Source organism: Dromaius novaehollandiae, chromosome 2 (assembly GCF_036370855.1).
Source record: "Dromaius novaehollandiae isolate bDroNov1 chromosome 2, bDroNov1.hap1, whole genome shotgun sequence".
In the NCBI taxonomy this organism is placed as follows: Eukaryota; Metazoa; Chordata; class Aves; order Casuariiformes; family Dromaiidae; genus Dromaius; species Dromaius novaehollandiae.
In genome coordinates this window covers 128304723-128321624 of record NC_088099.1, presented here as the reverse complement: position 1 = coordinate 128321624, position 16902 = coordinate 128304723, and the positions used below count along the sequence as shown (strand labels likewise).

Genomic DNA, 16902 nt, shown 5'->3' with positions numbered 1-16902 from the left:
TTTTGTAACTAGCAACAAATTCTTCCATTATTTAAGAAATGGAGTATTTGCAGAGATGTACTATACATCTATTCTTACATAATTTTCAGTGTTATAGATCTATGAAAATTGGTTAGAATTTGCATGCTTAAGGATTGCCATTACATTCCTATTTGGATCAAATACAAGTAGGGTTTTTCCCTACTCTTCTCCCTTCTTAATGTCCCCTGGCCAAAGACCTTTTGTTGGGCAATTTTGAAGGGCATTAGCTCATAAGGGCCATATTCTGCTATCAGTAGCAAATTGTCTTGTCTGTTTGATGAACATTTTCAGTGTTACCTGTTGAAACCTCAGATTCAAAGTAACAGATTCTAAGTGTGCCAGATTGTCCATGATATGAACTGTGACACACATACACATCTGGAGTGCAGAACTGCCAGCAAGCAAGCATGGGCTGAATGCTGTCCCCTGCAGAGCAGCACAAGGCAGAACCATGGGGCAAAAGCAAGAGGTGATGCTCATAACCAGGACATCCCAAGGAGATAATGAAGGGAGGCAGTGAAGAGACCAGAGAAGGAGATGCTGCCTCATGACATCGTTCTGCAGAGTCTAACAAGGAACAGTGGTGGCAGCTGCTGAAGGCAGTGCCATGTTGCTGCACTGTTAAGTGCTATGATTGTCTGATAAAATGTCCTTGTACTTGTCCAGTTTGTACAAATGTAAAAATGTGCTTGTCCTTGCACTGTTGAACTCAATTTGTAGTGCTGCCTTTACTGTTCCAAACAGTTTCTCTTTTAGATAGCCCCAGACGTCAACAACAGGACACATACAGATCTAGGCAGATGTGCAAGGTGGCTATTGAGCTAAAACCTTCATTTGGTTCAGTTGCAGACAACACCACAAGCTGAAGACTGTTGATAATAAAGGGTGCAGCTGATTTAAACTGATTTCCACAAGCTTCGCATCAAGCCTATGAACATATCTGCCATATTTGTGGGCATATTACCTGGGATAGATGAAAATTTTCATGAATTTAAATACACTTTTACAAGGCCAGCCAGAAAAGTACCTATAATACAGAGGCCGTAATATAGCCTCTGCATGTTTCCATTTTCTTTTTGCAACAACATTTTCTTGACTTGTGTCTGCTCACTCACTTTCAGTCTAAGTGAATATTCAAGATTGTTTTAATCCTGATACAGACTAAGTGTGGTTGCCAGACAATTAGCACTGGCAGAATGATCTCTATCCATAGATAGAGGAAGACAGTATCCGCATAGGGACAATCTTGTCCCTATTATTATGTATTTCTCTCCTACAAAAGGCATTCAAAAGCAAGTATTGGCTTCTGTTCCTTTTACTCCTTTTTCTTCTCTCCCATAAGTGATGCAAAACATGATGGTTGATTTTTACCATGCAGACCAAATAGAAAACATGAGTAGGGATGAAAGTGAGTCAGTGCCATTTGAAAGCCTAATGGACACACTAGTCACTAAAAAATGAGTGAGTCAGTCCCATCAGCCCAAACTTGCCCCATTGACTGTTTAGAGCACACATCTGAGGGTAGTCCAGTCAGTTTATGCTAGGTATCTATTCCTTCAGTTGACAGTATAGAAAACATTAGAGATAAATAGGGAAATTCTGTGTTCCTGCCTTCTTCTGAGGAAGGTAGTAAAGTGGAACAGGAGATTGTAAAGCACATCTTTCCCCCTGTGTTAAACCAGACAACTCAGAAACAAGATATGTGTATTTTACATTCTACTTAGGCCAAAAGAGAATGAATTATCATTTCCAAGGTCCCAGTTATGAAGCACTGGGTTAAAAGTACCCTGCACCTTGTAGCTGAGTCACTAGACAGCCAGAAATGCAAATCATGGCTTCATAATGGAAAGACATGGCTAGATGCTAATTTGAAGTCTGGACACTGAGCTTGGAAGTGAAGATGGAGTCCTAGGATTCTTCTTCCTGCTTAAAGGGCTGTTACCGTTCCTAAATTTATGGACTCTTGCCTATCTGCATAACCTGGCTGTCAAACAAGCATCATGCTCTTTCTGCTGTTTCTATCTGGCTTCATAATTCTTGCATTACTGGCTGCCCAGCAGATCAACTTCAGGAAGACAGGTTAAAACACTTCTATGGAAGACACAGCATGGCCTGCTGGTTACAGCAGTCAGTAACTCCCAGGTTTCTCTGAGGAACTTAGACCAACTTCAGGTATCTATCTGTCCAAATCTAGAGCTAAACACCTATTTCCCAAAAGCAAGCACTTCAGAGAGTATGTGGGTAGCTACAGCTACCTGGGAACAGGTAGCTACAGGATCAGGAATGGAAACATAATATGGCAAAATTACCATACTGGCAATTCAATTGAAAATTGCCAGTATGGCGATTTTGCCATATTATGTCAGCTACAGCCCAGGGACTTATTTCAGTTCTGCAGAAACTGTTGTCTGTTTACTATTTAAAAAGTTGAACAATGGCTATTTTGTCTGCTTTGTTTTTCTAAAGTCAGACCAAAGTTTACCAGAGTAATTTATTTTAAAAATATTTAATCATTTTAGGTGCAGAAAGAGAAGAATATGTAACTGCCTGATAAAATTCAATGCCTACAGAGCTGAGAGATTTGAAGAGTAGCCAGCCTGTATTACTGCTTGTTGCTTAAATGTTCTAGATCCTACTCTGGACCAAAAATTAAGGAAGCAACATTGCTAATATAGTTTTTTGTAAATTAATCAAATATCCTACATAGGCTGTTAGACATGGTTCAGCTGAACTTTCCCTGAGCAGCTAAACTTGACTGTGAACCTAACGTGTACTTCTCTGCTTTATACAACAGTTCCACTGGCATGTCAGTTATCTCAGAAATGTTTTTGCAATGATAGTTGTTGCAGAACTGCAAGGAGCTACTTGAACCCTATTGCAGCGTATTACAATTGCATCATTAACTCAAGGGAAGTTTTGCTATTCATTTCATCAGGAATAGGATCAAAGGTCTCATACTCAGCACATAGGGGAGGACATTCTTTTAGAAATATTTGGCAATTTATAAGGAAATATTTTTGAAGTTTAACAAGAGTTGGATTTTTTGTGTGATCAAGTTAGTCAGCTAGCCTAGCAGATTGCTACAGGCCTTTCTTATAAACACCACACTTCCACTAGTATAAGCTGCATCTGTTTTATGAGGATTTACCAGCATAATACTATCTGCAAAGTGTTCTTTATGTAGACTTAGAACAGGGAATCTCTTTATTTTCTTCTTCTTCTTCTTCTCATAGTTGCTATTGTTCTTTCTAGTAATCACCTACCATTTTTTGCCTAATGACGTGTAAAATCTAATCAATTGCAGTAATTAAAACAGACTGTGTTTGGAATGATGCACACCTTTAATTACACACCTAAGTCCCAGGCAAATAAAAGCTTCACATTCTTACATTAGAAGAAGCCAAAATACTTTCCTTTGCTCTGAAATTTTTTCACCAGTAATACACTCACGCTTGTAGTTGATATACCTAACACACTAAAAATTTCAGGCCTGCTACTCTGTGCACTTTATTAAAACAGCTGGCAGTGTTTAGATTTGTGTGTGAAGAAATGGCCTGAACAGACAGATAGAGAGTTATTGTCACTACAACTCCCTGGGTAGCAATTCTGGACAAGAAGGTTATGTATTCAAGACCTATAAAATGACCTGTCTTGCATGGAGTTTTACTGTTGTCACACAGCATAAGAAGGGGTGCTATATATCAACTCATCTCTTTTTCAAATGGGATCTTTTATTTTCTGGTGAACATTGAGGCATAAAATAAATTTCCTATGAAAGATTTTGGAAAGTCAGTATTTCCTAATTTAAAACCAGTTCAACTGATGACAACCAGGCAGATATGTTGTCATGATTTTATTTTCTCAGAACAATGTTTGTTGTGTAATTGTGTCTTTGCATTATACAGCTTTTCCTATACTATTATTTACTTTCTGATGCGGGCTAAAATGAGGAGGCAATTAGTTTGACTGACAGAAGATGCAAGCTCTACAGTTCAGATCTATGCCATGCATAGTATGTGTTTATTTGTTCTTTGAATTTTGAAAGTGTAATTATATTATTGAGTATATTAGAGAACTCAGGCATGCATTAGTTATTTCACAGTAATTTCAGTAAAGAGGAGTACTTTATTTGCATACTTCATTTAAGCTTCAAGCCTTACAGTGAAACCTGATATAACCAACTTTCACAGTTTGGAAGGTAGTCATTGCTCTACAATAGCATTTCCTTTTGTCTGACTTTTGTTCTAGCTACAGGCCATTAAAAAATTTCATTGTTCAGCCCTGCCCACGTGTGCAGTGTTATTACCATCATTCTCCTTCCTCATCTTAGCAAACACTTTACTAAGATTGGTTTCTTTTTCTGTTGTGGGTAGCAGAAGCTTTAAAGAGATGTATAATGCCCTAAGTAGAACATATTCACCAGAGCATGTCTTCTCATTGGGCTGTGTGGAGAATGAGTTGGTCCATGATTCACTTAGCAGGAGAAATAAATGCACCTTATTCCCGTAATAAAGACTCACATAGGAAGCAGCACTGGTAGGAGAGATAGTTGCTGTTTGGGATACTTCAAAATACGAAAGGTCCCAACTACACTTGTATCAGTGTCCAGGACAGTTTTCTAATCAGACCATTGTTTATTTTGTTTTACAGATTTTGGCCATCGTATCCATTCTGTTCATCGTACTGTCCACTATTGCTTTGTCTCTTAACACACTGCCAGAGCTTCAAGAAATAGATGAATTTGGGCAGCCAAATGACAACCCTCAGCTAGCACATGTTGAAGCTGTGTGTATTGCTTGGTTTACCATGGAGTACCTTTTGCGCTTTCTATCCTCACCAAACAAGTGGAAGTTCTTCAAAGGCCCATTAAATGTTATTGATTTACTGGCAATTTTGCCGTATTATGTCACCATTTTCCTCACGGAGTCCAATAAAAGTGTACTGCAGTTCCAAAACGTCAGACGTGTAGTTCAGATATTTCGTATTATGAGGATACTAAGGATTCTTAAACTCGCCAGACATTCAACAGGCCTTCAATCTTTAGGTTTTACTCTCAGACGGAGTTACAATGAATTGGGCTTGTTGATATTATTTTTAGCCATGGGAATAATGATATTTTCAAGTCTTGTATTCTTTGCTGAAAAGGATGAGGATGCTACAAAATTTACCAGTATCCCTGCATCATTTTGGTGGGCCACAATCACTATGACTACTGTGGGATATGGTGACATTTATCCTAAGACTTTATTAGGAAAAATAGTTGGAGGACTGTGCTGTATTGCTGGAGTGCTGGTCATAGCTCTGCCCATACCAATTATTGTGAATAATTTCTCAGAGTTTTACAAGGAGCAGAAACGACAGGAGAAGGCGATTAAAAGGAGAGAAGCACTAGAGCGAGCTAAAAGAAATGGCAGTATTGTCTCCATGAACCTGAAAGATGCCTTTGCTCGCAGTATGGAAATGATTGATGTAGCAGTAGATTCAGGTAAGCCTGGAGAACCAGCCAATCCAAAGGAGACACCCGATGACAACCACCTGTCCCCAAGCCGGTGGAAATGGGCCAGAAGGACAATGTCTGAAACAAGCTCAAACAAGTCTTATGAGAACAAATACCAAGAAGTTAGTCAACAAGACTCTCATGAGCAATTAAACAATGCCGCAGCATCCTCCAGCCCACAACACCTGAGCGCCCAGAAACTGGAGATGTTGTATAATGAAATTACTAAAACTCAGTCTCAGCCTAATCTTAATGCTGGTTACCAAGACCAGTCAGAAAAACCACCTGTGTATGAAGAAGAAATAGAAATGGAAGAAGTTACAGGTCAGAGAGATCAATTGCCAGCTGGACCTACAGACATAATAACAGACATGAGAAGCACATCTAGTATCGATAGTTTTGCCAGCTGTGCAACTGACTTCACAGAAACAGAGAGGTCCCCACTTTCTCTGTTCCCTGGCTCTCATCACTTGCAAATGAGATTTCCATCTGATTCTGTTAACGTAGAAGATAACCAAAGAATAAAAAGTTCTCAGTTTATACCATTCACAAAAGATAAAATGTTTTCTCCAACTGATATCACCTTTGACTGTAATCCAATTGACAGAGCTGTAATCAGTGATGGCAGTGGATCCCAAACTGTTTTACATGGTAACTTGCATTTCGACACTGCCATGGAAAGCCCCAAAAGTTCTCTGAAAGGTAGCAATCCATTAAAATCTAGATCCCTTAAAGTTAATTTCAAAGACAATCGAGGTAGTGCTCCACAAACTCCACCAAGCACTGCAAGGCCTTTGCCAGTAACGGCAGGAGCAGACTTTGCACAGTCCACCCCTCAGCACATCAGCACCATTCTTCTAGAAGAAAATTCACCCCAAGGAGAACGACCTTTACTTGGTGCTGATGCATCAGTGCTTTGTCAGGGACCTTCTAAGAAATCATCCCCTCTGTTTCCCAAACAAAAGGTTTTCACTTTCCCTTCAAAAGAGAGGAGGAGCTTCACTGAAATAGACACTGGAGAAGAAGAAGAGTTTATGGAGTTACATGGTATAAAACACGAAAAGCAAACGGATATCAAGACAAATTGCTATGGAGATAAACACAGTGATGGCAGCCATTTAACAGAGGAGCCACAGGTCAGCTCTTCTTCACCCAAAAGCATGAGTCACAACTGTACTCAAGACATTTACCATGCTGTGGGTGAGGTAAAGAAAGACAGTAACCAAGAAGGTCACAAAATGGAAAACCATTTGTTTGCCCCAGAAATTCATTCAAATCCAGGAGAAACTGGTTACTGTCCCACACGTGAAACTAGCATGTGACTAGTTACAAAAGCAATAAAAATACTTTTTCTTAAACCACAGTTAGCAATGCCTATGAACTAAAATGTGGGAAGCCTCAAAAAAAGTGCATAAAATATTATTTTTGCATGGCATGAAGAGTTGTTTAGTTTAAATACTGTTTAATTTAAAAAGACTTCTTTTGTAACAAATTTAAAAAACAGGAAAAAAATGACCCAAGAACAGTGAATAAAATAAAGAGAGCTCTATTTGGAGCCCGTGTTCTGCAACATCTGACATTCTTGATCCTTTCACTTATGATTGTAGACAGATTTTGAACTCTTTTAACTTTTTTGTTTTCTTGGTTACAATGAATTTTAGAATTTGCACATGAAAGGATGAAATGTCAATGCATGCATTCATAATGATGTGAAACAAGGTGCTTTGAGCTTGCAAAATGCATATATTTGTAAATAGTTTGGGGTTGGGGGGAAAGCTACTGTTAACAAGGATTTATGGAAAAAGAGTTTCCTGGGACACAGGTACTTCCTTCACAGCATGCTGCCTGGAGGTTTTGTACAGACTTATGTTGCAAAATTGCAACTTCTACTTAAAGCATCTCACATACTTGCTTTCTGTTAAAAAGCTCATGGGTATATCTGTTAAATAAGGGACTACAGTACTTTAATTTATCTGTGCTGTAAATCACAGTAGGGTTTTCTTTTTTATTTGCATAACTTTACTTATTGCATTTGTCAGTTTAATTAATGATCCTGTGAGGAAAAGCAAAGACTTAATGACCAGAACTTGAAGCATTCGATATTTTTATAGAATACTGCCAACATTTCATAACAAGGAAAAATGTTCCATTTTAAAATAAATAAAAAAAAAAAAACAGACTTATTTCTGTGGCCATAAATAGTGCCAAATGGCTATATAGACATGTTCAAAAAATCTCTCTTCTAATATATTTCTTTTAACTTGATATTAAAAGAAATATTCCCCACATTCTTTTTTTCCTATGACTTAACAATATTTGCTTCTACATGATCTTTGTGAATTCTTGATAACTCTCCTTCCTCTCCAGCTATAAATCCCCTTTTCTTTACATGCAGTGCCCATATGTCAATAATGGTAGCGTTGTTGTAGCCATTACAGTGTAAAGACATAAAAGAGGAAAGCTTTTGTACGGAGAGGTAATACCTTTTATTATCACAACTGATATAGTTGGAAAAAACAGACAGTCCTTCAGGCACATACTAAGATTTGTCCCAGGTCTTCAGTGCCCAGAAGCTTGTGTTTCTCAACTCAAACTTCTGGACTGGTAGAAGATATTACCTGACTCAGCAACTTTGCCTCAACCCATATTCCAAGCTATTCTGAAAGCCGAGGCCATTCCACCCTTGTATTAGTGAAGGAAGAATACTCAAATATAAGGAAATGTCAGTAGCTCCACATACCCCTGCAAAAGTATCTTCCGTTTCTCTGATACTCTCCAGCCATATATCAGCTCTGTGAAAGAAAGATGCTGAACCAAAGCCTTCAGTACTAAGTACCCATCTAACCACTGTCTGAACAAAGCTATTAATTTTATACCTAGCACCAGTAGCTTCCTGTGCTATAAAAAAAAAAATTCCTAGAAATCTTTTTTAATTTCTTGACTCATAAAAGGTTTATCCAATTCATTAATCCCAGTCATAGGCAAAAATATGCAACTACACAAGCATGCCCTATAAAATGGCCTTTCTTTTAGAAAAACAGAATATATGTATATATATATATATATATTTACTGTCCTCTGATTTCTGTCAAAATTGGATACTGCCTTACAACAGCTTTGTAAGAGCAGTAGTCCAGTCTCCCAGCTGATGGCCAGAGGTTGAAAGGCTGACGAGGTGTTCAGAAATTCTAGTATCAGTTCCCCGCTGCTCCACAGGCTTGCTGCCTCACAGTTCCCCATGCATGAGACTGAGAAAATGCTGCTTCCAGATCAGAACTGTAATAAGCATTGTAAAGTCTGTGAGACAACAGTAACAGAAGCCTTAAAAACACTTTAGACCAACACTGGTTTATAACACTATGTCTCTACTCCCCACAGTGGACCTAGGATAATTTACACTTATGTGTCATTTTCTGTCACTGAAATGAGTAAAAAACCAGGTGCATAATGCATTTAAAGTAAAAGAACAGTTATTTTTATAGCAACATTGACTTCTGCTTGAAATGGCAGGGCTGATTCCACAGACATTGCTCAAGTCTGGCCCATAGAAAAGAGGCAAGTTTGAAAAGCCCCAAAACGTGGATTCCAGTGGCTGAACCAAATAATGAGCACAACATAATCCCTTAGTCTAAAAAAAGGATTTTTTTCTAAGGGTGGTTTTTTGTTACCAGATGACACTGAGGTGTTTCTTTAGCTATCTGAAACATTGGAAGTATAAGGTTATTTCTTCAGAACAATGTCTGGTCATTAATTCTCAAAAAAAAAATTTTTTTTTGTCTTTAGTTGCAGTTCATTGCAACTTGTTGCTACATATGATTTTACCTATGACATTCTGCTTAACATTTTTCAATCATGTTATGTCTCACTGTTCCAAAACTTAGCTCTTCAGTATTTTATAGTCATTAATCTTCTATATTGATTTTTATTTTTTCTTGCTAGATATTTTCAGTGACTCAAACTAAATGCCAGTGAATTTTTATATGCCTAAAGTGTTGGTCTGTATTTTCTATGTGCAGCTTTATGAAATCACATGGGCCTATTTGATCTGCCTTTAGATCCTAGTGAACTAATGAAGACCAAATAAAGTCCAAATGGGACCTGATCCTATATTTTGGATCCACAGAAAACTCCCATTCAAGATAATTGTGTTGTCCTGGCAAGAATGAGGTTTCTTTCCTGTTCCTACTATGTGCTCTTGCTCCAGCTGACCCTTGCTCTTTCTAAAAGCCCTCTCAGATCTGTGGCACTTTGTAGAAAGGCAGGAGTCCAGCCACAGGGAATTCATTGCAGGAGCAGAGATTTGATTCCTAAAGCTCTCGAGCTAAATCAGTACTTCATGCAAACTGGATTCTGCCCCATTTAAAACACTAAAAATTCAGTAGTGGTAAAATCAAAACCTCAGTCCTTGTGCAGACAAATTCCTCCGATGGGAGTTTGCCAGAAATCGGGACTGAATGAAAGGTAAATGAGGTCAGCAGGACTTTCTCCCAGTAAAGCCAACAGGAGCTTTAACTGTATTAGTCAGGTAAGTGAAGACCAGACCCTTATTGACTGCTCTATTTTAAATGATTTCAGAGAAGCATAGATATTTTGAAATTGTACAAGCAAAACAAATGCAATTTTCTTTATTAACAGATATTGTAATTTTAGAAATCTTGGAGGCAAAAGCATCAAGCTTTAGAAGTGCTTTTGTTATAATTTGATTGATTTGTTGCATAGTTTTGACTATGCTGAATCACAGGTTTGGATAGTTGATGTTGCCAGTCTTCACTGAACACATAGGATCCACTCCTGAATATCTAGCTCATGCATAACTCCTAATCAAAATATTTACTTGAGCAGAGGTGCAGGACTGGACCTAGCTTTTATTCCAGTATAGCATGTATAAGAAGTGCAGACCAGAATCACTTTGTTCATAATGAATTTGAATTGCTATGTGGTAAATTATGCAAAACTACTTGAAAATATTTTTCTGTTTTTCTAAAATCTCAAAGCCATTTTGGACCCATTCATCCCTTCAGTACAGGAAGGGGAGACTTTTTTGAGTTCTGGAGCCAAAAAGTTCTGGAATTTCAAAACAACTTAAGGAGTCTTAAGATGAAGCTGCTCCCCTGTGCACCCGAGAGGAGTCTGACTCTTTGTATCACTGGAAAATGAGAATTGTTCAGGGAGGTAACTTTGAAATTAAACAATCTATTTTTTATATTTTATACTAACTAACAGAATCCTGAATCAAAGTTTTAATTAATTTTCAGTGATGAAACCAAATGTACACATTTAAATGATTTTCACATAATAATCAGAAGAATTTTTGAGTAAATAGTCACATTACTCCAAATAGAGGGTGGGGGGGAATAATGTATCGCACAAACTGCAAAGTAAGTACATACAGGAAAGCTGTTTACAGGGGAATCATATAATGTAAAGAATGTAACATGGAGTAGGAAGTTATTGCACTACAGAATTTATATAAAATACACTTTTTTAAATAAAAACACAAAAGGCCTTTTAATGCTTGTCTACAACATAGGAGCCTCTGTGCGAATGCAGCAATCTAATGCACTGTGTCCTCACTTCAAAATTGGTCTCAAAATTCAAACATTAATGATGTTAAAGAGGTGATATCTGATCCAACACTACAGCAACTGACTTGAAGAGCTGTTTCTTTTTAATACAATATTACATAACCAAAAGTGCATATAGAAAATAGTATTTTTGATTATAACATACATAGATCAAAATGACAATTGGTTTCTTGAGTCTTTTCATAATAGATAACATCTGGTATTATATTTTTATTCCTTGCTTACTCCTGTAAGTGAAAAACAACTGCTTGTTTTAAAAGTAGGCCTATTCTCGTACATGCAGCCGAAGCTTGCTTATATTTCTTTAGACCAGTCTGAAACAAGGTTCCTTCCAACTAGACTCAGAATTATATAGTGAAAAAATACACAGAAATCAGTTATATCTAGAAACAGGCTAAATTGGACATGGAAAATCCCTGAATACAAGAATCAGAATTCTTAAGAAAATGCCATGGAATATGGCAAGTAAAGCCTCTTGAACACTGAGGTTTCTGTTCCCTTTAATTATTTAATTAAGTCCTTCAACCCCTTCCTTTTAAACAGCAGTTCGGTACAAAGGCCTGTTGTTTTTTTTCAGGTGCTTTTGCAAATACAGTAGTTGGAGGTTAACCTGGTGAAAATGTACAAGGCTGAACAGACTATTTTTTCATTCATGTAATTTTGGAATCATTTGGACAGAAAACAAAATTTATTATTTTGATCATGCAGAAAACATTTTAAAAGCAAAAAATGCAAGAAATGTGTTTTTTCATAGTAGCCAGCACAGATTCAGCAGGAAATGCAAATACAGCAAAGGGGGAAGAAAGGCAGGAAAAACTGCAAGTAAACAAGGCACTATAAACATATATATATACTGTATAAACTAGAGATATAATAAAACATGTATAGTGTAGTCCTTGTTCACACTTAATGAGGCAAAAATACCAGTTGCAAAGATATAATTCCTGCCCTACTGCATCTGCTTTTTCCAAAGATCCAACAGGTCTCTCCAGAGATGCTCAGTGATGTTACTACCTACTTGTCTGCTACAGGAGCATCTGATCTGTAATTGTTCTCCAGAATAGTTTCCTGAAAAACAAGATACTGTATGCTCCCGTCATTGTTGATCTTTGGATCTCTTCCCCTTGCCTTCTGAAACACCAACCTCCTCTGCCACTTGGGAGCAGTTAGAAGGCAGCCCACCAAACAAGATGATACAGGTGTCTTGTTTATCAGGAAATTATTTTGATAGTCTGGTGTAAATGGCCAGATAGTTACTAACTCTGGCATTTGAACTGAGGAGCTAGAAGAACCGAGAGTCATTTCTGTGTTATTGTTGCAGCCATACCATCTCACAACTTCACAAGTTTTCTGATTTTGAAATGCTGTGACTCCTCCAGTGTCTCTGTCATCCTGTAAGATGTTTCAGTGCATTTGTTCAGTGTTTTCGCAAGAGCTTTGTTAAAAGCAGTTTCTATTTGACTGTTAAATGCTACTGAGAGAGCCATCAGTAGAAGTATGGATATTTGTCTCTTGTCCAATAAATTGTTATTATTTAGCAGTACTCAGTTTAAACTCCAGCTGAAATGCTTTCATATTCTAAAACACATCGGGTGAGAGCCAAATCTTTCCCAGCTGCTCTATCAGTTTCCTTAATTAAGAAAGGTTAGATGACTGGCAGGCATTGATGACATTTTTTTCTATCAGGTGATGGTTTCTTGTTCAGTAATTACATACCATATAACATCTACACATGGAGTAACATAACTTGTCTTTGTATTTCTCCTGTTGCAGGTTTAAATAATACTGTTTGGAAATGTGTTATGATATTTAAGCAATATTACCCTTTAGCTGCAATTGAGATTTCTTCCAAAACAGCAGTGGTACCCTATGTATAGACCTATATTTTTGTTGATTGCTATTTAACTCTCTTTTATGATGTCTAACACAGATCCAGATGGATCCCATTGTAGAATTAGGAAGTAGCAGGAGTAGTACTGCTCTTTTTAGTTAAAAGTAGCTAAAGAACATGGTATTAACTAACTTTTAATTCAGAAGATAAGATTTTCCTGATTAAACCTATGAACCAAACACAATGGTGACACCATTACACTGGACATTGACTGTGCTTAATATAAAACTTGAACCTAAGAGCAGTCTGGGTAATTAATTTCATTACGTTAAATTTTGGCCTCAAATTAGCATTTAAATCCATTTTTAACTTCAGCAAGAACAAAGCACACTTACTAGAAGGAAAATTTTGCTATATAAGAAAACTTAAAAGCTGTGTCTTGTGTTACATTATCTTTCAAATTTATTGTAGCAAAATGAACCTGAAGTACTTTCATTAAGTATTTCGTAACGAGAGACTATCAGTAGTACAGCAAAAATAATTCATTGTCAAAGGGGCTGGGCTGTTCAAACATCTGTATCTATATGTTTCTAAATCTGGAAGTCTATGGCTATGTCTACACTGGCATCTTAGCAGGAATCAGGAAAGTTCTTTTCAAGTGAATCTCTCAGTCATCCCCACTTTCTGTGATTTGGTTCACATCACAGAGTAACCTTGGACTACGCAAACTAGATTAATTTTGGAAGAAACTAGACTAGCAGACTTGTTCCATGAAGGTATCTCATGTGCTACAACCAGTACTGAGCACTCAGGACTTGGGACCAGACTAAGCTAGTCCAGAACAGTATCCCTGAAACATACAGTGTATATGTCCCATCCTCAGCAGAAACTGTTTTCCTCAACAGATCTGCTTCTATTGTGTTGTACTACCTGCTAATGTAGACATAGCCTATCTCTAGCACAGCTACTACTTCCAGTACATCTAGTCCTTAACTGTGCTATTGCCATCAGCAATGCGGCACAGAAAGAACAACATATGTCCATTTATAAAGATGAAATTGTCCCCAATCTATTATCCAACGTAGTCCAGGTGGAATCAGCTAAACAAGAAGCTCTTGATAATCCTTGGATACTTGTGGTTTGCAACTTGGACCTCACTCTTGAGTGTTTCATATTACTACAGTCAATTTACTCTAAAGTTGGTGCTACATTTGATTAAGACTTCGCAGACAGCCCTAATTCCAGTCTCACTCCAAAAATCATTAAATCAGGAATGATTAAACTGACTGCAAGTAGCTCTATTTCACTCAACAAAGTGACTTTTAATCCATACCAATATGAATAAGAGCAAACAGTGGTGCACATGGCTAAGCAGTGATGGAGGATATATACCCAGCTTGAATTTTTTTTGCCCATCTACAATCTTTCCATTTGGATCATCTGCTGAAACTGATTTAAACTGGGGGCGGGTGAGCGATTTTTGATCTTCATGTGCTTAGTTGCTCTGATCTCTAGGAAAAATCTCGTAAAAAGTAATGCAAAAAACCAAAAAGCCTATTCCTTATTTTACTTCTCTAACAATTGCAAGGTGAGGAACAGCTGTTTTATACTGATATTTTGGCTCTAAGTTTTGCTCAGATAGCATCTCTCAGTGGAAGTTCAGAATATGAAACATTTATGCCTGTTCTTGAAGCCCTTAAGCACAAAGCCAGTGAGAATTCTGCCTGTATAAAACCGAAGGATGGAGGAATATATTATAGCTTTAGGCAAAAAGAACAGTTTCTAACACATGTTGCAAAACAAAAATAGGAAAAAAAAAGTAGTTGGGGACAATCATGGGCACTTCTGCTAGGATGCAGAGTTCTGGATTTATACCTCTAAATTTACAAAGAATTATTCAGAGTTTTAGCTATGTAACTCTTTCAAAAGATAAAAGGTAGCCATGCTGATAAACTGAAACATGGGGGGATTAGTGTACAAAGAACCTGAGAGTTGACTACATAGCCTATTGCTTTAAGAACACTGTAAATAACAACTAAAAATATGTAGTAATTCATAAGTTATTACTGTGTTAGTTTCGTAGGTACAGTAGCATGACTATTATTAGTTCTATTGAGTTTAATGAACTTTACTTTGTATTCCTCTGTGAATGCTCTGAATGCTGCAAGAAAAAAAGCACAACAGTATTTTTTCAGGTTCTCTTGGCGCAATAGCAGTGTCTTCACTATTGTTCAATTTTACAGAATTCGCAGCATTTCATCATAAAATGCTATGTTAACAGCATATCTTTCTTTAAAAGAACTGTCACTAGGAGATACAAGCATATGTGATAAATCTTGTCTAATGTCATTCATCTGCCTTTACAAAATGCCCCAGACATTTTGTGGGAGAATATGCTGCTTTTGCTTCTTTCATTGTTTGTATTTGGGGGTGGGGTAGGGAAATATAGGGCATTTTGCAATGGTAATTGCATCAAACATACTTCGTTTCATTATTATTGTATCTGTTAGAAACATTTTATTTAATTTCTTTCTGTAGATAAGACTGTTTGACAATAGCTTTTTCAGCTAACCATGTTATCCCATTAGAATAATAACTTCTCACATTTAATGGTATTTGTATCAATGTCTCCATATCAGCTGCATTTTAACTTCATAAAAAAGGAAATGTGATTATTATTTTTCATTATACTAGATTTTGCTGATCAACTAAATATTTCTGCACCAATCAACATATTAATATGCATGTTGTAGTCTGTACAATTGTTCAACATCAAAATACCTGTTTAGTTTATGTCAAATGTCTGTAAAATAAATGCATTGTTCTCCATTTCAGTCTGACAGAATAAGCAGAATAGTAAATAAATGTGTAAATGAATCATCTGTGTCTCATTTCAGTTCTCTGCATGAAACCACTTTACATTGAACATTGCATATATACCAAAATAATAATCCATAGTGTCTTTAGATCATTATTTGACAATATTATACAGGGATCTCTGGCAGACAATGTGTAAAGAAATAAATTATATGGCTATGCAAATAAAGTCAGAATCCATTATTTTTCTAAAAATGAAATATAGTGCTTCCACGCCTTTTGTTCTCTCTGCATAACTACCACTCGCACTGTCATAGATATAAGACCTCAAAACACTTTACAAGGATGAGTAAATACTATTGCCTGCAGGATGGAAAGCAGAAGCATTGAAAGATTTATCAGCTTTTTTGAATATTCAAGCTGAAGTCCCTCAGCCTAATATTTAGGAGTGGTAAATACACAAAACTCTTGTTTAGTTTACTAGTAAGCAACAACCCAGCCCAGAACTCAAGAATTTTGCTTAAGGTGGGCCAATTTTTTATAGCCCAAAAACTGTGAGAGAAAGCAGGTGTAAGTTGTACTGAGAATATTTTTTCCTTCAAGATGAGTCATGGAAATAATTATTTTTTTATATGCAAAGCTTGATGCAAATGTAGCAAAAATAGAGCATCTGTATGGTTCAGAAAATAAGGAATATGATTTTTTCATCTTCAAAAGAGAAGGCTATTTTTTAATTTCTACATCTGAACTGTAATACAATGAAATAAAAATGCAGAACCAAATACTGCCCTTTGGTGAGCATGTTGATTACAGTTATTATCAGACAGCTTAAAGGCACAGTTTAGGTTCACACCCCCATCAAGGTGCAGTTTGTTGCACTGCATAACTTTTTCCTTTTCAGCTTTTAATCTAAGGGTTCCTTCTCAATATGTGTAGCACTGCTCATAAATCTAAATTTGATCCTTCCTCTGTTCTTCTTTAAATGTATTCCAACCTCTTCTTTCCTTAAAAGCAAAACCCACATCCTTCTTATTTCTTCTCCCAGTCTCTTCTTCTTGGCATTGATCTGAACCATTGCATCTGAAATAGAGGAATTTGTGTTTTATATAATATTCAATATACAAGCTGTCTTCAGCCCCCACATCCATCCA

The 16902-nt window shown here is 36.9% G+C and overlaps 1 protein-coding gene across 1 annotated transcript in view; it reads left to right on the top strand.

Moving 5' to 3' along the window:
• Positions 1–15811, top strand: part of KCNB2 (potassium voltage-gated channel subfamily B member 2) — a 204518-nt gene extending 188707 nt beyond the window's left edge. The window contains exon 3 of the mRNA XM_064507398.1: positions 4672–15811. Coding sequence (XP_064363468.1) covers positions 4672–6840 — 2169 coding nt within the window. The 3' untranslated portion in view covers positions 6841–15811. The remainder of the gene's footprint in view (positions 1–4671) is intronic.
• Positions 15812–16902: the final 1091 nt, after the last annotated feature.